At 36.2% G+C, this 26,953-nt stretch overlaps 1 protein-coding gene across 1 annotated transcript in view; it reads right to left on the bottom strand.

The window, feature by feature from the left end:
• Positions 1-26,953, bottom strand: part of POLN (DNA polymerase nu) — a 103,225-nt gene that overhangs the window by 11,369 nt on the left and 64,903 nt on the right. The window contains exons 20-24 of the mRNA XM_008645092.2: positions 24,126-24,208; positions 19,847-19,978; positions 16,883-16,993; positions 12,538-12,616; positions 1,796-1,863 (exon numbers count right to left, since the gene is read on the bottom strand). Of these exons, the coding sequence (XP_008643314.2) occupies positions 1,796-1,863; positions 12,538-12,616; positions 16,883-16,993; positions 19,847-19,978; positions 24,126-24,208 (473 nt within the window). The remainder of the gene's footprint in view (positions 1-1,795; positions 1,864-12,537; positions 12,617-16,882; positions 16,994-19,846; positions 19,979-24,125; positions 24,209-26,953) is intronic.

Below are 26,953 nucleotides of genomic sequence, written 5' to 3'. Positions count from 1 at the left end.
AAGTTATCACTCTTCTGTTCTGACAGGAGTATATCTGAAAGTTCCTGTGATGCAGAATTTTCTTTTTTTCTTTGCCTCTTAGGGCAAAGTAGAGACAAATTGAAAAATCAATCTTCAGTCAGCAGAATGAAACAAACTTCCATCTTGAACACCCAAGTTTAGCAGCCTATGTTAAGTGCAATGACAATTTCCAAGGTATCTCGGACCTCTAGACTGCCCAGGTCCATTTTCTAAAGGTCATCTTAGCAACTTCAATTACAGGGTGATAACTTTGAAGCACAACAAGGAATTTACAGGTATGCTTTTCCTGCACATTGTAGCTACACCTGGAGATCAGGAAACTAATTACTGTGCAGTACATACTTTAAACTTGAGTATTTGAACTGCACTCTTTTTGTATCTTCAGAAAAAAGCCTCCAGTCATCATGTTTCCATAGTGGGATAATGTATTACTATTATTCATACAATAGCTGGAGGTTTTTTCTGTTACACTTGAAAATACTGATTTTTCGGAATTTGCTACAAATTCACACTAGTAATGGAGATCTGAATTTGACCCAAGGAGGGCAGAATCTATGATTTTCTATATGTATAAGCAACCATGAATAATTTTTATCTTTTGGGTATAATATTAGCTCTATACTTAATGCAATTTGATGGAAAATAAGATAATAAAAATCCTTCTATGCTGTCCTACAGATCTCTTTCAATATACTACGATTCCTAACTCTGAAATTATGTCACTTTTAGACATTGCCTTTTCTGAACAGATATTGCAATCTCCAATAAATCGTATAATTTTTTTTAAATTTAAATCAGATTTTAATTCCTGTATTTAGAAGTCAAATGTTAATATATTAACTTAATTCATTATAATGCCCTGAATATATTGAGCTGAAATATTTCCCAGGTAGCTTGTTTAGATTAGATAGAGGTTTAATGTTCTCATTTTGAACTAATACTCACAAGAGGGATCAGTGATGAAATGAGACTAATATAGCAAATTGCACTGTTCAAATGAACGCAGCACGGGAAGGTGAAATTAATTTTTTATTAAATGCTTAGGCTATAATGGAAGATATTTCTTGTATTGGTTCATTTAAAATATTTGTGACATTATGCTAATTGGTTTAGCCAAACATATTGTTGAGCTTTGGTCAAACTAGACCAAAGTTTGTGAATAAACACTTGGTGCCTACAGGAATAAATCCACTGCTTAACAGAGAAGAGACCCAACAGTCTGCTATGTGCCCTCGCTTGCTTGCTAAATTTGTACCAGATGCTGAGACAAACTCTGGCTTACAGAATAATGTCTGGAAGTAAGCCAAAGGCATGAACTTTTAGTAACCTTAACCTTGAGAGTGCCATCATGAAGGTTTCTTAATATAAAAAAGCAGTAAACTAACTTAAAAATTACAGTCTAGTATAACCTTACATTAATGCTTCTTTGTGTAACAGGCCTCAGTCTAAAGTACTTCAAACTGGTTTATTTCCTTCTAAAACCTTAGAGGAAATATTACTTACTTTTACAGGATTCACACAGTGGGTGATGGAATCTTGATAAAAAAACTAAATACAAATAAGCATGGTAATGAATTCCAAATGAGTATATCACGTTTTATCTACATAAGAGCCAGTGGTGGAAAACATTCAGAAAAATCTGCTTAGTATACATTTTCTTAATTGTGAGAATCAGTGTGTTTATTCTTGCTACATAAGTTCTTTATTCTCTGAGAAATCACAGGATATAGAGAGTAAAAATGGGGTGGGAGGGAAAGATTTTTTTTGTATTTACCTGAAAATTCCTCGATTTGAGAATCTTCTACTTCAAACAACAATTCATCATGGATCTGGGCAATTAACCTGAAAAATTTCAGAGACATCAGATAACATATGCAAAAAAATTTTAACAGTGCTTTTCATTCAGGGATAAGTTAAAGTAAAAATAAACATCCAAAGAAAATTTAAAAATAATTAATGGACTTAACAGAATTGCCGCTCCCCATATTCTGGAAACATAAAGGCCACGGTTGTAAGCCCAAATTGTGCTTGCTAACTTATAAATGTCTCTCAGGGATTTGATGGCATGACAAGGCATTACTTAAAACCAACATAATTTGCAGAAAAATGCAACGAATTATTGAGAGAGACTATGTTTTGTTAATATAGCTTATTTTTTGGACTGGATATAAAGAAGAAATTCTTCCCCATGAGGGTGGTGAGGCACTGGAACTGGTTGCCCATAGAAGTTGTGGATGCCCCATCCTTGGCAGTGTTCAGAGCTGGGTTAGATGGGGCTTGGAGCAACCTGGTCTAGTGGAAGGTGTCCCTGTCCATGGCAAGGGGCTGAACAAGGTGGTCTTTAAGGTCCCTTCCAATCCAAACCATTCTGTGATTCCATGATTTAAATTAAATGTCACTTGTAGACTTTTCTTAATACCTTTTCTTAATAATAGCAGTTATTCAAGTAAATAATTCTTTACCAATGGCTGAACCATCAATATGGTTATGACTTATAACTTTTCACAGCTTCTTAAGATAGTTTCATGCTGCCTTAAATTACAATGTGACATTGACTAACAGTGTGGTAAGCTCTAATAATAGACCTTAAATTATTAGTCACGTACAACACAGTCAGAAGCAGAGTGAAACAGATTAACATATTTCTAATAGGAAATTGGGACACAGGACACAAAAAAGAAAAAGATTAAAAGACCAGGATCATCTGTAGCAAGAGAATACAGTTACATAAAAAGTTGTAATTTCTAATTCAAGTAAATTAATTAAAGCAAGAATGTCCTCGTAACCATTCAAATGACATGTAAAAGGTATAAATCAGAACAGTGAATATTAAAGATTAATAGACAGTGAATCAATCTAATAAGTGAAAATAATTGCATTCATTAAACCAGTTCAATAAAAACACGATAGACTGGTTATTGTTTGTACCAGAGTAGTGTCTCATGCCTTCAGTCAGGATTAGAGCACCATATATTCTGAATATTTGGTAAGGAAAAGTCCTTTCTTAGAAGAACTTACAGTATACATAAAAACTTCATCATAAATTTATCAGGATTTAGGAATGGAAGAATAGGATTTTCAAAACCTCGCAGCATTGTAACAACTGATCACCTCACGTTCATGCGAAAAGTAAAACAGGAGGAGCAGGGCTGCACCACAATTAAGTGCTACCTTATGTGTGCCTGAAAACCTGTGGAAGTAATGTAAATTAACTCAAATTTTCTCTCTGGACAGCAAAATAGACTTGATACAACTCTACGTGCTCCAGTTCACCTACTGAAAGCAGCCCAGCTCTTTTAGCTTGGGTCTCCATCTGGGCTAAAGGACCCTGTTTCTCACCCGCATCATCCTGAACAGCACAGTCCATCAGCTCAGTTATACTGCCAGTTATCTCAGGAACTGCACGGAACTGCAGAGTTACATCTGCCCCATCTTGCACATCTGGTGATTAAACTGAAGTTCAGGACAATGTTCTCTCTGCTAAATACAGAACTAGAAGTTGGCATTGCTGGTTCTCTGTCTAGCTCTGCTGCTCTCCTAAGCAATGCCCATTCAGTTAGAAAACGGGAACAATAATTGTGAGATCTAAGAAATCAGTATTTCTAACACACTTCTACTTTCAAATGAAAGATATTACAGAAGATTTAATTAATGCTAAACATGATTTCCTAGATTCATGCCAAGAAGTGAAATAGTATACACTATTTCTTCCTTAATGTTCACCAAACAAGTTACATATTTTTTGATGATGTTTTTTCTCTTTTTCTTACCCATTTCACAAAAAAGTAATGGATTCTGGTCTTACAGTACAAGGCCACCTGTATTTTTTCAGGCTTGCTGTAATAAGACTTGCATGCAATATGCTGTTCCACAGAAGGAAGCATTCAATTTGACATCAATAAAGATGAAAGAAAAAAAATCAAAGCAATTTGTACATTCAAAATTTAAAGCTTTCACCATTCCCCTGCATGCACCCACCCAGCCACTGCAGATTCTGAGTGAAAGAAGTTTGAAAAAGTCCCTACACTTTTGCTTAATAGCTTAATTGAATCCTCTTCACTTTGAAGGAATATTGCAATAGCAAGCTCCTCTCATTATCTCGTGCTAAAAGGTACGGCCAACTGGATTAGAAACTGCAAACCAGGCAGAGACTAGTATATTTTTATTTCTACAGATGATAAGAATGCCTTTGATTTTGAAACTAGGATTTTATTAACTCTGTTCTTACCTGACTGAAAATTAGGCATGATTTTTGATGAGTACACATATGATTTCCCTTGCAGAGAAATGCGACTTGCATCTGAGCATGCCAGTGGTGTGTAACTAGAAATAATGCTACGGCCTGACCCTTCAAATGCAGAAATATTTCTGTGACTGCCAGTCTGAACATGGCTTTTGACACCACTTTAGTGTGCCCAGAATACAATAACCATCTGAAACTATTATGCTGCACTATAGAATTTAAAAAAGAAAATATTTTTCATTTTCTTAGCACTACATTGATCATTCTTCCAGTTTCATATAAAGTAACACAGATACTAAACTTCTCAGGCCTTCAATGGATCTGCCCAGCTATCACTACTATATCATAATCATATTAATGAATTATATATGCCAAAACTAATCAAACTGTTCTCAAAAGATTTTTTTCATTTTTCTGTAGTACCAGGCCAGTTGTCTAATAAAAGACCTAATGAGGATTTTGTTTGTTACTGTAAATTAATATATTCCAGGTCTGGACTCCTCTGTTCTAAAGTACAGAATTGCAAAGCTTTACATGACTACTTCAAACATCTAGAAATAAGTACACTATTGAACTGAACTCAACGAAACAGCTATTACCTTATCAGTGAGCAGCTGTATTTTTCTTTATCATTAAAGGAAACAAGTTTCTGTCTAAACTTGAAACTAGAGCACTGTGGCATGACATGCTGCAGGCTCCAGTGTAGGTATATTCACTGAAAGAGGCCAGTGTAGGCAAGGGGTTAAAAAAAGACAAGATTGCCATAGCCTTTATCAGAAGGAGGTTTTTAACAGTGATGTGCAGTGTTTCAGGATGTTAGAATGTGCCAAGAGATGCTCAAACTAATTAAATTCATGCTTCTTCTACAGACAAGGGACTAAGGCTGGTTCTGACCTAGATGTTCTGAACTCACACTTGGAAAACCCCAGCTCTGTGCATTGACTTTGTGGGGGTGCCACCTCCCAAAACAGCTACCTGAAGTTAGGCAGAGATTAACCCTCTCTACATTTTTGTGATGCATTTTTGCATCAGCAGGGAAATTTTTACTGCTGTTAACAACACACCCAAAGCATAACATGGTTTAGCTTTCCAGACTGGTCTGTAGGAAGATGATACAGAATATAAAACACCAACAGTTCAGTGGTGGACTTGGCAATGCCAGGTTAACAGTTGGACTCAATGAACTTAGAGGTATTTTCCAACCTAAGTGGTTCTATGATTCTTTATTACATCGAGCTGTCTGTTTTAAGAATTTGAGTAGAAAATAAATTAAAATAAGGTTTAAAATTGGGCAACTGGAAAAGCTCTAAATAAGAGGGTTTGATCATCATGCATAACATAGCTTGACTCAAAGATCTTAAAGGTCTTTTCCAACCTAATTGATACTATAATTCTGTAAGGAATCAAGGACAGCTTATTCTGACCAAGAGCCAGGCTGAGAGCCCAGACTAAAGTTTAAGATGGTTCCTGTTGGATACTTCTACATCTTCAGAAAAAAAATGGTGCAGCACCTGGCCACAGGTTGTCTGATTCTGAACTAGAGCACTCCAGTGTAAAATTTCCCTCACAAATGACATATTTTATTTCTAACTTGAAGACATACTGAGAACTAAATCATATCTGAACAAGAGATTTCCGAAGGCAAAAGGTTTCTCTTTGAAGAAGGAGTAAAGAAAAGGAATTATTTGAAATCCATCATAACTTAATGGTTTGAGTAAAAATTCTAGTGAAAAAAATCCTATAATATATCTTAAGAACTTAAAACAATGTTAGTGGTTAAGTTGTTCAGTTTTTATATAAGCAATAAAAATGTAAACATGAAAAAGTTACTAAAAGTACCCCACTTTAAATCGGGCATTAATGATCACTTGGTAGCAAACCAAACATTTTGAAATATTTTTAAAAAATATTTTCTAGAATATTTTCTAAAGTATTTTAAAAATATTTCTCATTTTCTATTCCAACAAGGTTTTTATCTTATTTAAAAAAGCACAATGTCTCTGATCACTGAAACTAAGGTCATACAACAGTATCAGATTTTATATCCCAAATATTAATATCCTTGTCTCTCATCCTATGTTACTCCCTTTTTCTGATATAATAAATCAATCAATAAAATAATAATCCAACTAGTAACATCAGAATTTTTGTTTTGAATTTGAAACTAATAAATGCCTAATGGGAGACTTCAAAATCGCAGATAAGGGAGTACACAATTACAAGCTTTGTATATAAAGATAAGTTTAAAAATAAAACCAAAAAGTATAAAACCTGTTAAGTGGTTAGGGGAAAAAAAAAGATAAAAACACTAAGGTATTTTGAAATCAGACAAATGGGAGATTATGAAAAAAAACCCCAAACCCAAGCCACCAAAACCAAAAAACAAATGGAAATAAGTTTCATATTAAAAAAAAAAAAAATTAATCACTTGAAAAACTGACACATTCACACTTAATAAACTAATATTTAATAAAATAAAATACTGACTTAAAAGCATGTAATGCAACACTTCACCAGAAAAAGTCAGAATGGCTGCTCATGTAACAAACATTTGCATGGATTTCAAGAACACTTAGAAACTACGATATACAATGATTTTGTGGAAGGACTTTTCAATCTTATATTTCAGAACCTAAGACTCATCCCCACAAGCCAAGGAAGATGAAAATCTGCAGACAGACAAGCTATTCTTCTACAAATCTTACACCTCCCTCCTGAAGCATCTGCTACTGGCCACACTCAGCAATAATGGACCAGATGGAAGTTGGATCCAATTCCTCTTAGAAATATCTACATTCCCTATACTGAAACACCATTTATTTTCTGATACTACTAATACTACCTGTTATTTAATTGTGCCACAGTTTCCCCACAGAAGTACACAAATTCCAGTGGGCAGATGCCTATTGTCATGTAAATAAGGAACAAGATTATTAGAATTTTGTAATATTTTGTAGAATTTTCCCTTTCTAAAATTTTTTTTTGAAGCTGTACCTATCAGGATTCCTAATGTGGTAATATCAAAAGTTATAGCTCAAGATACATCATGCCTGCCTAGATGTTACTTGCATTAACTTTAAGCTACCTCTTTCAACGTTTTCTGGATAAAGACCAAAATACTTTAACCATAAAAATCCAGCAAGCCTGTGAAATGGGTTTTCTCAGCAGCTATATCATGAAGAGCGGGAAACTGAACAGATGGCTAATTAAAGAGAATAGAATTTTTGTACGTATCCAAAATGTTTGAAAACATACCAATCTAAAAGGTGACCTACAAAAGGGTTTTATAAATGAAATATATTTATTTGTATTGAATGTCTTACATAAAAGAATAGTGAAAAGCCTGCTACATCATGCATGTCCCTTTTGGCTGTGATATTTCAGCATGTTAAATATATTTAGCTCTTTCTATAAAGAATAAATTACTCTGACTTGCTCTGGCTCACTGAGTATGAAGTGTTCAGGTAACAGCTCACCATCTTGTGGATATATGAAAAAGACTGCTTTGGCTGCTTGAGGAAAGTGATGATTATTCTAAGTTACAGCTTGCCTAGAAATTCAGTGTTATTTGGCTACTTTGGGAGGCAAAGAGCTCCATATTGGACAGCAGCTACGGAGAGTGCAATACGACCTGGGAAGTTTCCTTCTGCTACAGAAACAAAAGCATTTGTCTGTGAAACAACAATCTTATTCTCCTCTCAAGCAGAATCCAATACTTATCTTTTCCTTATGGCTCAATTTCTCTAGTATTTGTCTAAGGATAAAAGATAACCATCTTGCTAAAGTTAATCCATTAACTGGGTGGAAATTTTGGGCATATACTGAGTGGGAATTGTGGGCAGAATACCAGAGCAAAAAGCATTTATTTGAAAATCCTGGTTAACTGCTAGAGAAGAAACATGAGTGAAAACAGTTCTTTAACTCCTGAAGAAACAGATAAAGGGATGGAATATTTACATCCAGAATTAAAGATCAACACATGTAGCAGCAGCCTTAAGAATTTTACTCAATGTATTTGTTTGAAACTATGATCTAATCAAGAAGTTGGGTTTATTAGTATGTCCTCTTGTATGAGTCTGACAGATTATAAGCAGTTTACAAAGTAATAATGATAGAATCCCTACACGCCTTATAAAAATGCCTCTAGATTCTTGTGTTATACTAAAACTGAAACCACTTCCAAGAAATGAATCATTTGTGATTTAGCAAATGACTTCTATCTGAAAAAAAATCCAGGTCATATAATACAAAGCTTGTTCTGGGAAATAAGAGTTGTTTCTAACTAATTTAGCTATCTGTAGAAGTGAGTTGCATTTACAGCTCACCAGCACAGAAAATCATTAGGTTGATTAAGGTGTTTGTTCCTTGAGGAAGACATACAAAACTCCAACATCCACTGCTTTTGAACAGCAGCTGGGACCAAGAAAATAAACCTTTTATTTCCTGATGGCTTCTCCTTTTCAGATCACTCATTTATATTTGGCCTGTGGTTGAACCTGTCTCTTTAACTAGGATCCAGACATGCTGAGAAGTAAAGCTGTGTGTTTGTGGCACAGATCCGGCGCCGAAGGAACAATAATTTGGCGCAAAAGCAGAATTGGTGGATCCACATCAAATTACTCAACAGTTCTGTAGACTTGTTAAAATTCATCTGCATCTTGCTGAGATATTATCATTTTCAATGACTTTCTGAGAAGTCCATGTAGTACCAGGTAGACTTTGGGCAACAGCAGTGCTTCTTCAGCTTACAAAATGATAATATGTACAAGCAATGCTATAGGCAGCAATTCTTCCACAATTCGCCAGCATCTTTCTTTCTCACCAAGTTTCCACATGATTGTCACTGCAGTGATGTTTTAAACACTGAAAAGAACTACAACTGTCCATCTGAGTTCACCGAGTACCTTTGCACTCTCACCAGTTCCATAAATCTTTCTTTCAGCTGCTACTGTAAGCCTTGATCTCACTTCAGAAGTTTCTCTGCTATCATCTGCCTGCAGGAAACATCCTATAGAGGTTCTGTGGATTGCATCAGACAGGTAAAAGCTGGCACTTAAATAATTTATGTCAGCAGCATATTTTCAGTGAGCAACTTGGCCAGCAGCAGCAGAATATCTTAAGAAAGATCTAGGTAAAACAGAAGTCTCAAGAAATTTTGATTACTTGTCAGCGCCACACAAAATGCAGAAATGTTAACACTGATGCCACCAAGCCATACTAATATTAGATCTGTATCATATGTATTACATTTAATACTACTTTTCCTGATTTCTGTAAAATTGCTTCCAAGTAACTGATTGGCTTGTTATTGTCCACTGCATAAGCTGCTAGGCTCATATTTGAGTTAAAAGATGAAGAAACATAAAGAGAAAAATGAGACTGCTAGTTGACAGAATTGATCAGTCACAGTGGAATATTCTGTTTCATCAAGAACGCCTCTCTGATGAAGCATCATGAAAATGTAACTTGATTACCTTTCCCTGACTTCCAAATACAGTATCATATGTGCAAACATTAACTGAAAATCTACTGACTGCTAGTCACACAAAAATGAAGCTTCACGCTATTGGATCAGAGCTTGCTCACTGGTGAACAAGCCTCCAGCACAGGAACAATGAATGCAGTGTTGTGAGTGAAGACTGCAAACATACCTGCAAACTAACAGTAAAAACTGTAAGACCTTATTTAGAATTATTTTTTCTTTATTTCAAAGGTAAGGAAGAGAAAATGTTGAGCATTAGCCAAAACTTAGCTATGCTTAAGAGGATACTGTCTCTCAGTGCAAATGTTCATAATCACATCTAAAGCATGTAAAAATGATATTTCTCTTTGATATGCTGTTCAAAGTGAAAACCCTGTTTCCAAAATTAGAAATTCTAACAGGGAAATAAAGATATTTACAAGGGGATAAAGATAGAAGAAAAGATAGTAGTGTGCTATCTTTGGAATGAATATGATCTGATGGGGTGATAATAGGAGATTGATTGTATTTCTCATTTTGGAAGAGCTACTGTGCATTCCCACTGTTACAATAGCACCAATTATGTCCACGCTTCCTTTCAACAATATTTTTCAAAAGGCTTTACAAAGGATGTTAGGATCATTACCCTGACCTGACTGATAAGAAAATTGAGAAACAGACCAGTGAAAAAATAACTAACTGAATGTCACCTGGCAGACAAGCAGAAACACAGTATTTCAAGTTTCAGTCCCATATTCTTTTGGCAAGGTCCTTCTGATGCTTTCCAATGCCACTGTCCAGGCAGGGAAGTGCTTGCAGAATTTACCAAGGCATTAATTGTGCTTTTCTGACAAGCCTGGCCTGTAAGTACCTACTAAATATTACAGCAAGGAGCCATTATTGACTGTTAAAACACTCTCCTCTAGCAAAGCCATCCATTTGTTAATCACTGGCAGAAGTTCAAAACTCCTGTTTAAAACAGTCTATCCTTTTTAAATGCCCTTGCAGTGTTGGTCTTTCCCAGCTGTGACATTTATGATAGGAACAAGCAGGATAGGCAGTGATATTTTTCTGTTATCTGGTGTAGCCATTCCCCTATGCTTTCACAACACCAGGAATTGCAATATGTACAGCACCAATACTTCCCCATGTCTGTTACCTCCTTAGCAATTTGGTGACACTATTTCTTTAAAAGAAATAGTTTTGAGAAAGAACAACCCAAGTAAAATTTTCTGTTGAGAGAAGAGAACATTCACAAGCTTTATCAGACATGACATTAGTAGCAAAAGCTTTGGGTTTCTCAGAACTACAGCAAACAGCCAGTTACTGAACCTACAGATCTGTGTGCCAGGCAGGAGCTACAGAAGGGAGTATGTTCTTTGCCCTCTCACCACCTCCTCTTACCTCCTCCGCTAAAGGCTGTTGGCTGCTCCTCTAGCACTCATCTAACTCAGAGTTATGCCTGCTACTGCTGCAGAAATTTTCATCCATGCCACAGCCAACAGATTCTGGGCCCCTCATTCAACTCAGGTAGCAAAATGAATTACAATCAGTGCAGACAATCTGCCTGAAAGTGTACAATGCAATATGTGATAGTGCATCATCCAACATTTAATACATAAATGCATCATTGTCTGAGTGCAGGCAGGATCTCCACCAAAGAACAATTTCCCCTTTGAGATTTGTACTAGTGGGCCACTTACTTTTTTTTTTAATAGTTCAATGGTATTTTGCTTAAAAAGTTGCAAGAACATTTAAGAGTCACTCAGAAGGTGGGGGTTTTTTAGCATAGGAATGAGTCAAACTTTGAATTCAACAAATAGAACTTATATTTGTAATTAGAAATTATATTTTCAAACATTGGTCAAATAAGACAACACTGCTCTATGTAAATGATACACACACTAACACACACAGATAACTTACAGGGTTAGATAATACCCATAATTGCCAAGTACATTTGGAAAGCCAAACTCTATTTCACTGAGCTAAACATTCACAAAAGTCCTTAATGCATGATTGCTGCAGCTACATTGTTATGACCCTTTCTAGATGGCAAGAGAAACACTGATGTTCTGCACTACTTGCTGTCTCTGCTTTTGTCTGAACTTCCACTGTGCCAATTCATGTTCTACTGGATTGTTTGACACAGCATTACCAAAGACGAGAAACCAGTTATTTGGGGATTTTTCTACATGTTTGTCTTCAAAGTCTCTTTCTATTGCAGTAAATAATAATGGTCACTGGCTGTCTGGACCAACTTCTCCACAGGAAAAGTAGACTTCATTATTTCTGCTATTGGCATAAAACTCTTTGAGGACATTCTGTGACCTCCTACCTAGCTCTGAGTAGTCACAAGAGAATCACGATGGCCAAGCTTTTCTTTAAAGAAAGCCATCTATACAAGAATAAAAAAAATGTTCATTTATTTTGCTTGAGCACTGGTTTCCGGATTCCTGGTTTTTTCCCAGCCCATTGAATGTTCAATTCCCACTGTACAATACACTCAAAATACAGGAAGGATATGATCAGTGGGCTTGATTTCAAAGGTGCAGAACTACTACTAAATTAGATCTGACCGAGTTTAAATGACCCCAGGGCACTTCAGCGCCTTGGGATGCATTTACAGATCCAACCATTTAAGCACAAAGATGTAACTTTAAATGTATAAAACCATTCCACACGTCCTTGCTTGTTAAGAGATTCAGAGGTACACATGGTTGTTCTAGAGCTGCTTAAAATGCCAGAAACACATTCATTTCAACTAATTTTGTTTTAAAACCAAACAGTTTTGCAGTCATTCATTACTAACCTGGCTGTTAAAGTCGGAGAAATGACAACAGAGGCAAAAATCTTCACCATAGCCATTTTACAAAGATCAGCTGCAGAGCCTGTGAAAGAAAGTGATCTGTTTTTAATTTAAAGCATGCAAAAGGAAAACAATCTTCTTGCAACTATGGCATAGGAATAAAAAACATCAGTAGATTCAGAATTATAAGAATTTTCAAAACTAGCAGATCCAATTAATGTAATATGTGAAACACCTTATAAGATTAATAAATAACAGAGGAAGTAATTATGTGTTAATTAAAACTAGAAAAAACAATATGAAACTATGCGTTAATTAAAGGTGAATTTGTCATTCACGCCTATATGTTGAAAAATTGCTTTCTATGAAACAAAGTATGAAATTATCTATCGCTAAGCTTTAATTAAAATTTACCAATTAACCAATTACAATTTAATGTCACAAAAGGTCAGAACATTGTTTCCATGCTGCATTTAAATTTGGAGCCTTAATTCTGCACTTTTTCATATTTCCATGAGTAGGTAATGTATATTCACTACATTACAGTGTTAAGAGCAGTGGTGCATAAAACAGTGTCACGGTACAGACTAGATGACACATTTCTGGTCATCAAGAGGCAGAATAATTCTGCAGGCCTGCTGTTTGGTGAAGGGCTTTGTTCTGAACCAAACATTTTACACAAAAGATTTATCAGATAATAGACAGAAACAGTCCTTTAAATAAAGATTGGAAGCCATAATCCTCCTTGTCCCATCAAACATCCTAAATGTCCTTGATCATGGTCCTTTTCACAACCCTGTAACTCTATGAATTCTGAATTCTTTCCTCCAAATGATTCAACTTCCAGAATAGGGGCAAAAAACAGCCAGGTAGCCAAATGATAAGGGTAGTCTGCTTAGAGATATTCAGAAACTCACAGAATATCTCCAGACAGGAGGGACCCATAAGGATCATCAAGTCCAACTCCCTGCTCCTTACAGGACTCTAAATCTGAACCATATGACTAAGAGCATTGTCCAAACACTCTCTGAACTCTGTCAGGCTTGATGCTGTGACCACTGCCCTGGGGAGCCTGTTCCAGTACCCAATCACCTTCTGGGTGAAGAATCTTTTCCCAATATCCAACCTAAACCTCCTTGACACCAGCTTCACACCCATTCCCTCAGGTCCTACAGTTGTCACTAGAGAAAAGAGCTCAGACCCCTCCTCCACTGCCCCCCTTGAGGAACATGTAGACTGTGGAGGTCACCCCCCAGCTTCCTCTTCTCCAGGCTGAACAAAACAAGGGACCTCAGCTGCTCCTTGTAAGTCTTGTCCTCAAGACCTTTCACTATCTTGGTCACTCTCCTCTGGACACAGTCTGATAGTTTGATGTCCTTATATTGAGGCACCCAAAGCAGCACACAGGATGTGAGGTGGAACCACACCAGTGCAGAGCAGAGGGAGACAATGACTGCCCAGTGGTTGCTGTGACTGATGTCCCCCAGGATACAGTGGGCCCTTTCGGCTAGGGAAGAATGCCTAAGAGAATGAGGACAAAGCTTAACCTCTCCTCTTTCTCTGCAGTTTTCTATTACAAACTGCCTCCCCTGAATCCCATGCTGAGACTGTTTTACTCATTCACTGTACCAAATGCAGACCCACAGCTGATGACTGAGATGTCGCTGTCTGACTGGGTTTAGCCTCAAATACCCATCTTGTTTTCCTGTTCAAATGACATGTCAAATTGATTCAATACATCACAAAAAGGGACAACTGATATGAAAAGTAAGAAAGGATGTTTCAGCAAAGGTTAGGTAAATATCTTCTTAGTGATTGTGGGAATAGAAGTATACTGAGCATCTAGTCCATCAGGAAACATATGTTCTAGATATATTCTTCATGAAACAAAGTAGAGTAATAAAATATGAAAGACATCTCAAAATAATTTTTATTGAGATATGATTTCTAGAGAGATGCTATTTTAAACTTTTAAAAAAGAAAATAATTATAAATAAATAATTAAAGATAAAATGAACTATTTGCTCTATGGGGATAGGTAGAGCTGAATAATACCTGAAGAATAATATGCTGTAAAGTGGTGAAAACTATTGAACCAGGAAATATTCAAAAAGAGAAAAAACGCTACAAAAGAAGTGTGAGAAACCCAGTTGTAATAATTCAAAGCTGCCATTCTACATTCCTCTCAATATTGTCATGCATCTGGAGTGTTCTGCTATCAGTCACTGCTACTGGAATCAAAATGTAAACTGCTTAAACTAATTAGACTATTAGGTATAACTATAAAACATATTAAATGCAGTTTAGTACACTAAATGTGATAAAAGGTTTTATCACAATTTAGAAAGCTCTTACAGTCTTAAAATATTATCACATAGCTGAAATTTTAAAATTAAAAAATCATTGTAGTCTAGAATGAAATTTTTTATAAAATTTGGGAATACTGAATATTTTAAGAGTTTTTAATCCTTGCTTCACCACACTTTCTAATACTACATTTTGAATAACAACTTGTCCTGAGTTGCAGTGTATTCTATTACCATCCTCATGAGCTGTTGAAATCAGGTGGGGCAGTGTTTCCTTGCCTCCTCCCCCCAGACTGTCTTTCTATTAATGGCCCATCATTGTCCTGCCACATGACTCAGAGATAACTCCCTCCGGACTATCTTCTGTTAATGAGCCTAATCAACACTTGGCCTCATGACTCATTATCCCATTGTGAGATGCTCCACCCAGAGGGAGGAACCAAGCATCCCATCGTGGATATAAGCTGAGATGCTGAACACCAGAGACAGCCTTCCCACTGGATTTCCAGAGGATAGGAGCTACATAGCCACCACTGGACCTTCTGAGGAAGAGCAGACCCCTTTTCTACAGGATCACCACTTCAGAGGACTGCAGCCACCATTCTACCAGACTGCTACCACCACCCTAACAGGGAGTCAGGTTATATCTTGACTCTGTCAGTTTGAACCAGTGTTTTCTTTTAGTTTTTCCTTTTCTTTAATTTCCCCATTAAATTGTTATTCTGAATTGGTGCCTCCCACTGGTTTGTTTTCAAACTAGTACACAACTATATTATTTTTATCACATTTGTCCCCCAGTATCATTTCAACCGACTGTGAAATCTGACAATCTTACTACTGTAGGTACATAGAAGTGAGTGTTTCATAGACAGTCCTGTGCCAGCCTTGCTCCAGCTCTCGGGACAGATGGACATAGCAAATGCTGCTCAGAGGGCCGTGTCTCTTTGCTAATGCTACACTGTGTGCTCTGCAGGACTCACAGAATGAGAATTAGAATTCTAGATCTGTAGGTATCCTTGCAGAGACAGGACTTAAGGAGTGTCAAACACAACATAAATACTTAAATCATCTTAAAAATGAAATATTAAAATGAATAATGTTTGGAAAGGAAAGCGATACTTTCAAAAGGAAAACTCAAAACACTTTATAAGAAGCACACCATCACCAAGAAGGCAGATTTTCCTTGCCTGTAAATTGTACGCTTCCAGTATAATTTAAGGAAAACCCTGTCAGCATCATCCAATTTAAAAAATAATTCTTTATATATTCTTTATATATAGGGACAGCTTGGTAGGAGGGATCTCAGTCTTGGGCTGACAGCTGAGGTTTTTTTCCTTTGGGTGGTGAAATTCTGTATACAACTGAGCACCAAGAAACTTAAACAGAATATGTTAATACATCAGATTAACTGACATTTGAGCACATAATGCTGACTTTTACCTTTCCAATCTACATGTTAAATATTTCTCTGTGGAAAAAACCACCTTTTTTCTTGCCCTCTACAGAATTAAGTTTGAAAGTTTCTGCAAAGAAGGAGCTGAATTTCAAAACAAATAATAACAATGCACAATTATTGTAACATTCTATATTTCTTAAACTAAAGCTATCTGGCAAAATAAAAGCTAGAATCTGTAAGAAGCGTAATCACAGAAACTCTTCTGGAGTAACAAACTATAAAAACCAGAAAGAAAAGTGTTTAAAGAAACAATGCATCTGAAGAACTGAATTCTAGATATTCTCTCTATACATAGTTTGCATCAATACCTACATTTAACTATCACAGAGCACTCTAGTGTGTTAGAACATTTATATTCTTGCTGTTATTAATATTACCATTACTATTATATTATTCTGTTTACTGGCAATTTCCAAGGTAGATAGAACATATAATTATAACTTCTTTTTCACAGTAAAACTCACGCCTACTCTAGTAGACTACTGGAGTATTCATTCTTCTGTGATCATCAGAGCTGCTGCCCACTAAAGCCAAGCAGAGATAGAGACAGGTGGGTTGACAGGAAGGTCGGAAAGAAGTTCTTTACCTTGAACAACAAAATTGACAGCCTGCCTCTCTGCTTGAGTGCGTAGCTTGTAATCCTGGGCATTGATATTGGCCAGTGGCCTTTTGCGTCCCATTATGGAAACCACGTAACCTTGCAGGATTTAAATAAAAATTAGTAATGTGATATAGAGTGATTAAAAATTTCAAAAATTCTTTTTGAAGATAATACAGATATTTGTAATTATGTCCTGCCTGAGTCAATTTAATATTTTGTCCTCTGAAAATAGTCAGAGCTTATTTAAACTTTCAATGCTTATTGTATTTTTGGTTTAAGAATCATCATTCACAGAACTGGTACATGTTATACAAGGAAAACTTTTCTTCTTTAAAGCTGTTAAATCTTCATTAGGAATGTCTACTGATAAAACAGCAAACTCTCTCTGTGGGAGATGAAACTATAAATACCTAGCAGAATTAGCTATCTATTAGCAACCATAATTAGAGCTTTCCACGCAATGAATAGTTTACTTGGGAATAGTAAAGAAAAATCAATTTGTGGAGTAATTAAATCAGTAATGAATATTTCCCAAAAATAAAAAATCATTTTTTGGGGGAAAAAAAAGTTGGGGTTTTTTTCCATTTTCTTTATGTAGTATTTCTGTGTTCCTTTCACAGCCAAACTTCCTGAATTCTAGTGTGGTGGGAATTTTTAGTTTAAAAGAAACATAAAAACACAGTTAAAGCTTTATGTTAGGCCTAATGACGTATTTTGTTAAAAAAACCCCTATTTTGGAGGGCAAGTGAGAGGAGTTGAGAGAGGAAAAGAGATGTGAGGATCCTCTTGTCAAAATAACACACACAAAACTTAGCTTATCTTCAAAAATAAACTTCTGTTGTTTTAAGAAAAATGAAAAATCATCCATGTTAAAAATACATCTTGAAAAAATCTTTCTTTATACCTCTGGTCACCTTGACTACCCATGAATTGTCAATAGATACCATGGAAGTTTAGACTGATGCAGTTTCTTCTCCTCTGCTATGCAAGTACAAGTGACAAGGAGACCTCTTCAAAGAAAAAGTTATCACCCTGTTACGGACAACACATACCCAGACTTGTGTGCAGAGGATGAATTAATACAGCTCTCTGCAAATTAGTGTATTTCCAGAAGCACTGATACCAAAAATACCAGTTTTGAAACAACGAACAGAATTATGTGGAAGGATATTCTTTGGCAATTCAGTCTTCCCAATTTAACTAACATTTTCCATGAAGAACAGTATTTAAAGATGGAATTCATGAAACACTGTACTCTTAAGTAAAATTAGATTTGCTGTAATATCCTTATTCCTGTGAGGTGTGACTCCACAAGAGAATCACCCCTGCAATACTCATAACTGAGCAGCATGCCCAAACAAACACCATCATTCGTGTTACAGTGGCAGAGTGTTTGCCTGGGATCAATGTTAATCTGCAAATGCATGCCTGAATGATGTTTTAATGTAGTCTTGCCAATATATCAATAATTTCATCAAAAAACAACAGCAATATAGTAATATATACACTAACAAATATCTTCCTTATAAAAGAATTATTTATATGCTTATCATGTCTACTTGGAGTATCAGACTTTCATAACACTTAAATAATATTAGTCAGGCGGGTGCTGCTGACCTTTGAACTGCACATAAGTTAAGAAAAATTACCATATAATGAGCTCAATAGGTTGGAATGTTTTTCTTGGAAAGTTAGAATCTGAGGTGGATTAACAAGAAAAATATTAAATAATATTGATCTGCTGAAGATTTCTAGAGCTTGTACAACCTAAACAGATTGCTCTTCTACCATTAATGGTTAAAAAAGGTTGATAGACAGAAGTGTAAGAAGGAGTAATTAGACAAGTGTGCTTTGATGACTTTAGAACATTAGTCAGGACATTCTTGTCTACTGAACTCATAAACTGGAATCTCTAGCATAGAGGTTTGTGTATTGAAATTCATTCACTTTTAAGAAAAGAATGCTAAGTTATTTTAAATAGATCATAAATATATAATAAATGTGTAATATTTTACTAGGTGTTATGGTGGGCTTAATTACAGCTAAAAATAGATGTTCAGTAACTTTACTTTTCTTGAACAATATAAACAAAGGAATGCAACTGTGTGACACAATGACAGCTCATTTCAGTAAATTTTTAGGCTTTACAAACTACAAAAAATGAATACTACCTATTTTCATAACTAGAAGTCAATTATATGTTTCTGTCACGACACTCACTCATACAGTGATGGGTAATATTATATTGCAAATTTACTATTTATTTCTAAAAAATGCCTTAGTACTGCATGCCCTATTAAGAAACAAAATAACTCAATTTTGACAGTCCTGCTAATTAGCTTTTAAAAGACAATATTTCAAGCAGCTATGTTTTCTCTCCTCAAATTACTGCACTCCTAGGATTCACTAAATATAAATGAACATGTAGACTAAAAACAAATTTGATGCAAGAAGAGCTCGCAGCTGCTGGCTCCAGAAGCACTCTGCACGCATCTGTCATCACAGCTACCACCTGAACTTCAAGAACATAAATTCTGACTGATGCAAAGAAAAAATAAGCTAAAAAAAATTGGCTGTGTAAATTGACTGAACTTTCACGGTCCAGCAGCCATGTATCCAATTTATTAAGTAGAAGATTCCTTGGGCTTTTTTTGTGTTGGAGTACATTATATGTCAAAATGATGCAGTGTAACTTGACATTAAGTGGGGTTCATTCTGAGAACAGATGTCTTATTCTGTTAGCATCTTTCTGAGAAAAGGCAGACTTAACCAGCTCCTTTTAGAGTTAAAAAAGAAAAAAAACCCAAATCTGATTCACCAAGAAAGGATATTCCATCTTTTTTTGTTGTCCTGTAACTATCTGAATTTAGGTCAAGCTCAATCTTTGTCTTCGCCACTGTCACACAGTGCCGATCAGTAAACAAAATATGGTCACAGACTTCGGATTACCTTTATTTCGGCACTGTTCAATAGTTTTCTTTGTAAATTCATGTACTTTCTTGTATTTTTGCATAAAACTCTCTATAAATTGACTGGCTTGAACAGGAGTAATTCCCAAGCAGTCAGCAAGACGTTCTTTACCTGGTGGTACAGAAATCATCTCCATTATGCAATAAAGCAGAACAGAAAACCACTTCATAAAATAGCACTGTTACCTGCACAATTAATGGAATTAGTTAACTTTACTTACCTCTATGAAAGAAGATAGATCTGATACACTAAAATTATATTGCAACAAAATAAATGTTTAACTCCGAGCTTGAAGGTTTTACTGATGTTACTGGATTAAGTATATAATTAATAAAAAGTATGCAAACAAGAAATTCCTAGTTATAATTTATACCTATGATGTTCACAGAGTAATGCTGTTGCTTTAAGTATAATTTTACTGGTTCAGTGTTGCAATCTCCAAACTTTGAAGAGTAGACAAAGATTTGGAATTAACTTTAAACAAACACAAATACAATAAAGATCTAAAAAAGGATGGAGATGTTTGAGGTTGAGTTTAGCTAGAAGTTTTAGAGCTTAGCCTGAATTTAGAAAGGGTGTTTGGAGTCTGAGTCTCACAGATTTCAAACAGTCTTAGGCTCCTCAATGTCAGTAGAAATTGGGGTCCAAGTTCTGAGATAAAAGGTTGGAAAAAGGAAAAAAAATGGATAAAGAAAAACCAGAAAAAGTGTTTCAACAGAGAGAGAAAGGAATAATAGCTTTTGGATAGGATATAGGCACACAATATATATTACGTTGGATCTGAGAGCACTTATAAGAAAAGGTCGAAAATACCTGAAGATATTCCAGAGTTTGAAAATATAAACTATGAGCTACAGTTTAAACCCATTTATAAATCAAACAGTTCCAGTAAAAATAAAACATACATCAACATTAGTCATACGAAGTTTGAAAGACAGATATATTTATGTCAGCTGCACAGCAACACAGAACAAGCACTGTGTCTGCAAAGAACATAAGCTGAGAGGTGACATCTCAAGGCACCAAAGGCACAGAATAGTCATTGTCACAGTAAGACTGTCAAGAAAAATTATCTAGCACTTTTAAAAGAGAAAGGATTTCAGCCACCTAAATGCCACCACTGTCAGGCTGATGTGCATTTCAGAACAATTCTTGTAGCATTTTGTTCTCCGTCACGCCAGGATCTGCACTTAGCTGCAAGAACACCAGTCTGGACAAGGTGCTAGAGGAAGAAATTCACATAGACATCCAGGACAACATTTGCTGAGCTATTATAGATCTGTAATTTTTTTTTTTTTACATCTAACTAATTTGGGTTTTCTTCCTGGATCAGCAAATGACAAATCTATCTGATAAAGCACACATTGCTAACAGCTAGGAGACTACTGTAGCTTCCTTAGAGAACTGTAACATCTAAGTTTGTCCACATTATCAATTTAAAGAACTATTAATGTACAGAACAATTGCATAAAATACTAGGAAAATTAAAGCACGGTATTAGCAAGGATGCCTGAAAGTTCCCAGGGAAATGCAGTTTCTGGGAAGCAAAAAGAGGGGGATGCACAGCCAGGTAATTGTGTCAGATCATGCTCCACAGTGCAGGAGCATAGGCCATGCAAGGCAAAGCCCAGGAGTGGACTAAACCTTCCCTGAGCACTCTTTTTGAGTTATCTGTGCCAGGGGAATTATTAGCAGCAGCTATGCGTTTCAGAGTTCTCCATCCTGCAATATCATCTTTCAAAACTGAAAATAGCAGTAGTTTTCATTTAAACACTTTGATAGCCTGCTGTGTCGATTCAGGGCTTGAACATACTGACGTTGAATAGAATGAATTCCTTATTTAAGTTCAAGTTGCCTGTGCTTTAGTTCTACAAGATGACTGAGGCAGAAGCAGGTGAATTGAACTGACTCAAACCAAGCAAAAATACTCATAGAATGTCCTGAGTCAGAAGGGACCCACAAGGATAGATTCCTTGCCCTGCACAGGACACCCCAAGAATCACACTATGTGCCTGAGAGCGTTGTTCAAATGCTTCTTGAACTCTTGTCAGGCTGGTGCTGTGACCACTTCCCTGGGGAGACTGTTCAAGTGCCCAACCACCCTCTGGGTGAAAAAGTTTTCCTAATAACCAGCCTCCTTTCTTTATTATCCTCCAGAACTACAGAAAAGACCTTGAAAACATGAACCAAATGTAACCTAAAGCTAAGAAAACAAAACAAAACAAAAAGATTACTATTTACAACATGAAAGGTTTTTATTAACTCCTGTAAGCATAATACAGGCAAGCTCCTCAGGGAATGTTTTTGTAGTTTTCAATACTAAAAGAAGTATTATTCACACTCTTCAGTTGTATCAAAAATGTCTCCTTAATGAAAAGTGAGCTGTCCTTTGAAGGGAGACAAACTGTGGGTAGAATTCAGTCCATCAATTTCAGGTATCTTAACAATTACTTTTTGTCAGCCCAGTTTCCATCTAAGTGGTTTAATGATATCATGTCATGTCTTAATTAGGATCTGATCACACTTCTAATGAACTGGAAACTTCTTATTATCTTTGAGGTACTTCAACTGCCCTTGTTTGAGAGAGAGGGACATAAAGCAAACAAGTAAATGGAGATACTTATATCAAGCACTGCTGCACTGAAATGTTCAGTGCCTGGTACAGAGCAAATGAAGAAGTGCCAATACTGTGCTTAAATATAAACATGAAAGCTCTCTATAGATGAGTAGACAGACATAGGCTCCACTGAGCCCCAGGAACTGAGGCATTTCTGACTGTATACAGAACTACAGGACATTCAACTGGTGGTGATTCATCTGATTACATCTGGTATCTGTCTGTTCCACCCACAGTGAAGGGGAAGAGATAGGAGATGTGTAGCATTTGCATGGACCAAGGGGCAGGGGTGATAATGCTGGCATTTTGTAAAATAACCCAGTGATTAAACCATTCAGGCTGGAAATTGAAGATTTGATTCCAATATCAGCACAGGCAGGTCTGAATTTACAGTGGAGGGAACTAGTGCTGGGTTTTTTTAATATAAATTTTAAACACAGTTGTTTCAAATGCAGTACAGCTTAATGTAAAAATGCAGGTTATGTATGCATATATATATACATATACACACACTCTTATAGGTGTGTATATAACATACACACACCCCTCAACGTAAAATAGATATTCTGGAGAGCTGAATTTGAAGCATTTCTTCCCAACTGAATGCTGTAAATGATAAACAGAATGCCCTGGCTGATGCTGCCTTTGGTTCAAGGACTCAGTGCAAAAGATGGCTTAGAAAGCATTCTCAGCCAGGAACGCAAGATGTAGCACTAATTGTTTCCAAGCTACATAAAGCCTGCAGCCCAGGCCTCTCATTTCCTAAATGAGTTTTTCAAGAATTCATCCTCTGTAGAGAAAGTTAGTCAGCTGTTCACTGAAACCAATTCACAAGAGCTGGTAGGCTGATGATACACATGCACCTATCTCCCCAGAAAAGGTAATCCTAAGCACGTATGAAGCATAAGGAGAGTTGGGTAACATTTAAGAAATAGCAGGCAGTTTTGGAAAGTATGCAGAACATCTTGATGTATCCAGGACCTGGTCAGGACTTAGGCAGAATGGGTAACAGTGGATTTTTGCAAGTTTTAGTTGTGAAGAAATGGCAGCAAACATTAAGACTCAAAGTAAGGAAACACTTTTATACTGTGAGGGTGAGTGAGCACTGGCACAGGTTGCCCAGGGAGGCTGTGGAGCCTTGAAGAGCCCTTTCTCCAGCCTTGAAGACATTGAAAAGCTGGACACAGTCCTGGGCAAACAGCTCAAGGTGTCACTGCTTGAACAGGGGCCTGGATCTGATGACCTCCAGAGGCCCCTTCCAATCTCTGCCATTCTGTGATTCTCTAAATGTGTTTTAAAACAATATTGGTGTTTTTTAAAAATTTTGTTGCAGCTATTCTCATCTCTGTCTATATACTGGGAGAGTACAAAGTCCATTCAAAATTAAACTCATTTTAGATAAATGCTTCAGTTATATCAGCAGCAAATAAACACAAAATCAGATAATCTTTGTATATGACAATGTAGCTACATTAACTTCATAATTTTTATACTGAGTAGATAATTTAATAATTCTGGATAAAAATATAAATGTAATACTCAAGAAAACTTTTACTCACCTTTAGAAATTCAGTCTACTTATATAAATTATGAATAAAGTATAAATTTACAGTAGCTGGGTTTTTTTCTAAAAATGCCTACCTGCTCCATAAACCACTGAGTAAACTATACGCTTTGCTTGCTCTCTATCAGCATGTTTCACTTGTTCACTTGGAATCCCTTTCCTAAACAAACAAACAAAAATCATACATTTTCAGTTAAAACTAATTTGTTATACCCACAGAAAACTTAATTAAAGTCAATAATTGTTTAATAACTACAAGCTTGTAAGATATGAATAGAAGCACTTAAGGGCTTTTGTTGTCAGCCAAGAATGCACAACTTCTTTACAAATTTTCATAGTGATAGTCCATAGTCAATGAAATTCTTTATTTTAATTTTAACTTTAATCTTCTCCTTTCATTTTCAACGAAATTCTTGGTTAGGAAAAATCCCGCTACTGTATTATTAGTTCTTCAGATTGAGAAGGATTTAATACTGGCTCATGAGAAAAATTAATTTTTTCCAGCAATAGCATTTCTTCAAGATGTGAGAGTCTAGAGACTCAAAGCATAAGTCTGACCTAAAGCTTGTTTAAATAAGGTTATTATCAGGGCTTCACTAACAGAAATATCCAACCTTTTATCAAGAAATTACTGACAGAAGCAAGCACTGCTTGCTCCATATGCCTTACAGAGCTCCACAACAGCAAGGCTCCATAAAACAGCAGCAGTGGCTGTTTCTGACCTCAAGAGTGCATCCAGATTACTCCCAGCCAAGTGTCCTCCTTCCCAGTTCCCATTCTCTCACCAAGTGACAGAAACAGTCCTACAAAAATGCTAATGGATTTAGCAACGTGAAAAATGAAAAGCTATGACTTCAATCATCAAGTATGTGCCACCTATTTTCCTTATCCAAATGCAGCTTCAGAAAGAATACTGACATTGTTAACAACTGAAAACACTGAAGAATATTGATCATTTGGTTTTAATAGAAGTGTGTTGGGGGAAATCTCTATCATATACTCACTCTCTGAAAACAAATACCTACAAAAATTGTATTTGAGACATGGAAATTGTTATCAGAGATACTTGATGATATCTGCACCATTTGGGAGAAAGTCTCCCCATAAGTTTGTCCATTTTTTTCATGAGTCTGGTTGCATTTTTAAAAGAAAAATTTTCTATGATTTTCTATGACAGCTTTTTTGCCAAGAAAGATGCTTTGTTGTGAAGGTTTTAGCTGAGGAGCTTTAAGAAAATGGTGTATTTCTCTGTATCTTCTTCAAGGAAAGTCTTTCACCACTATTACAGTATTTGAACTCCTAGAAAATCAGCAGAGCCACCAATTTTCGCTTGCTTAGCACTCACACTGATTTTAGCCAAGCCTATGCTCAGTGCTGCTATAATTTGGCATTCTGAATGGTAAACAGGCAGACCCTGAATGAAATCAGATTTAAGCAAGTCTTTATGGCAGTACAGATTTTCTGAAGAAGAAAAATAAAATTGAATATAATTTCAAGCCTTCACTGGGCAACAAGTCTTTGGTTTTGTAGAAGCTCACATTGTTCCTTTGAATACTACTAACTGCTCAAAGATGAAACAGACTTTTCATTGCTCTGTTTCATTGAGAAACAATAACAAGATAATTTAATAGTGTTTTCCACCTGTAATGAAGGCTATTCCCACTTAATCATTCTGCCAGTTTGAGACTCTCATAATTTACTTTCTTAGCTGTGGCAGGTCAAAAGTTCATGGATCTTTTGAACACAGTAGGTTGAGATTCCCAGTTCTACCTGAATACAAGGACAAAGTGGCAATTGGAGCTAATAAGTGCAGCATTAGGAAACTAGACATCATTAAGGATTTCCTGAAGCAATCTCCAGCAGAAAGACCACAGGAATTTCCTGAAGAATCTGGCAGAGAGCTACACAGACACTTGAGAAAGCATCTATCCCAAGGGAAAATAGAACCTGGTAAGAGAGCAAATCTCACCTCAGGACCTTTCTGACACGCAAAACTAAGACTGAGGAATGCTGAAACTGGGGAAACCCTAGAAAATTTAATACTGCTTTCCCAATACTGCATAATTTGAACTAGAGGATTGGAGAAGGCAAGAAATGGGAGAACAGCAACAGAGTTTGCTTGCAGATATACTGAAGTCAGAGGCTAGAGAGAACTGAGAGGCAGTGGGTACATCAGCTGCTCACTTCTCTGGAAAAGTACGGCTACAATAGAAAGGACACAGTGGGTAAGAATCATGGAGACCTGCAGAGGAATACATATATTTATCAGACCATGGTACTTAGGAAGACACAAGGTGAGACTTGCTGGGAGGGACTGGTGGTTCTAGAGAAGTTTTAGCAGTGAAAAGACACTAGAACTGGATTGTGTGCACAATTAGAACCGCTGCTTGAACTTTGATTATGATTTTGCATTATCCAGGCTTCAACTTGGACGGCTGATTTGAAAAAACAGGAATAGTCTTAATGCTTCAATCATGACTGGCAGTGTCAGCAATCACAATAAAACCTTGCCTAACACAGTTATTGGTGCAGATGTACATGCATTATGTAATCACGGTAATTCAACAGTCACTTAGCATTTCCTTGTCTATGGTTAGTCACGAAACACACGGAAAAAAATTAAAATTTCAGAGCTTTATCTCAAATATTTCCTTTAATGTAATGTTACAACCAAAATGGTCAGTCAACATCTCCGAGTGTGTCAGTGGGAAACGTGAGCACTGGACAGAGAGGCATTACATCTACCACTCTGAGTATTTGCAAATTTATGTACCACATAAAATACATAATTATAAGGTATGAAATTGCCATATAAATCAAAACTGCTTGAGCAAACAGAAGTCATTAATCATAACTAGTCTTTTTTTTTTTTTCTAATAAATGCTTTTTTTCTTTTTGTATTGAC

The sequence above is a fragment of the Corvus brachyrhynchos genome, unplaced genomic scaffold, assembly GCF_000691975.1.
Source record: "Corvus brachyrhynchos isolate BGI_N302 unplaced genomic scaffold, ASM69197v1 scaffold80, whole genome shotgun sequence".
NCBI lineage: Eukaryota > Metazoa > Chordata > Aves > Passeriformes > Corvidae > Corvus > Corvus brachyrhynchos.
Note: the sequence above shows the minus strand (reverse complement) of the source record. Positions and strands in the feature narration are given on the sequence as shown.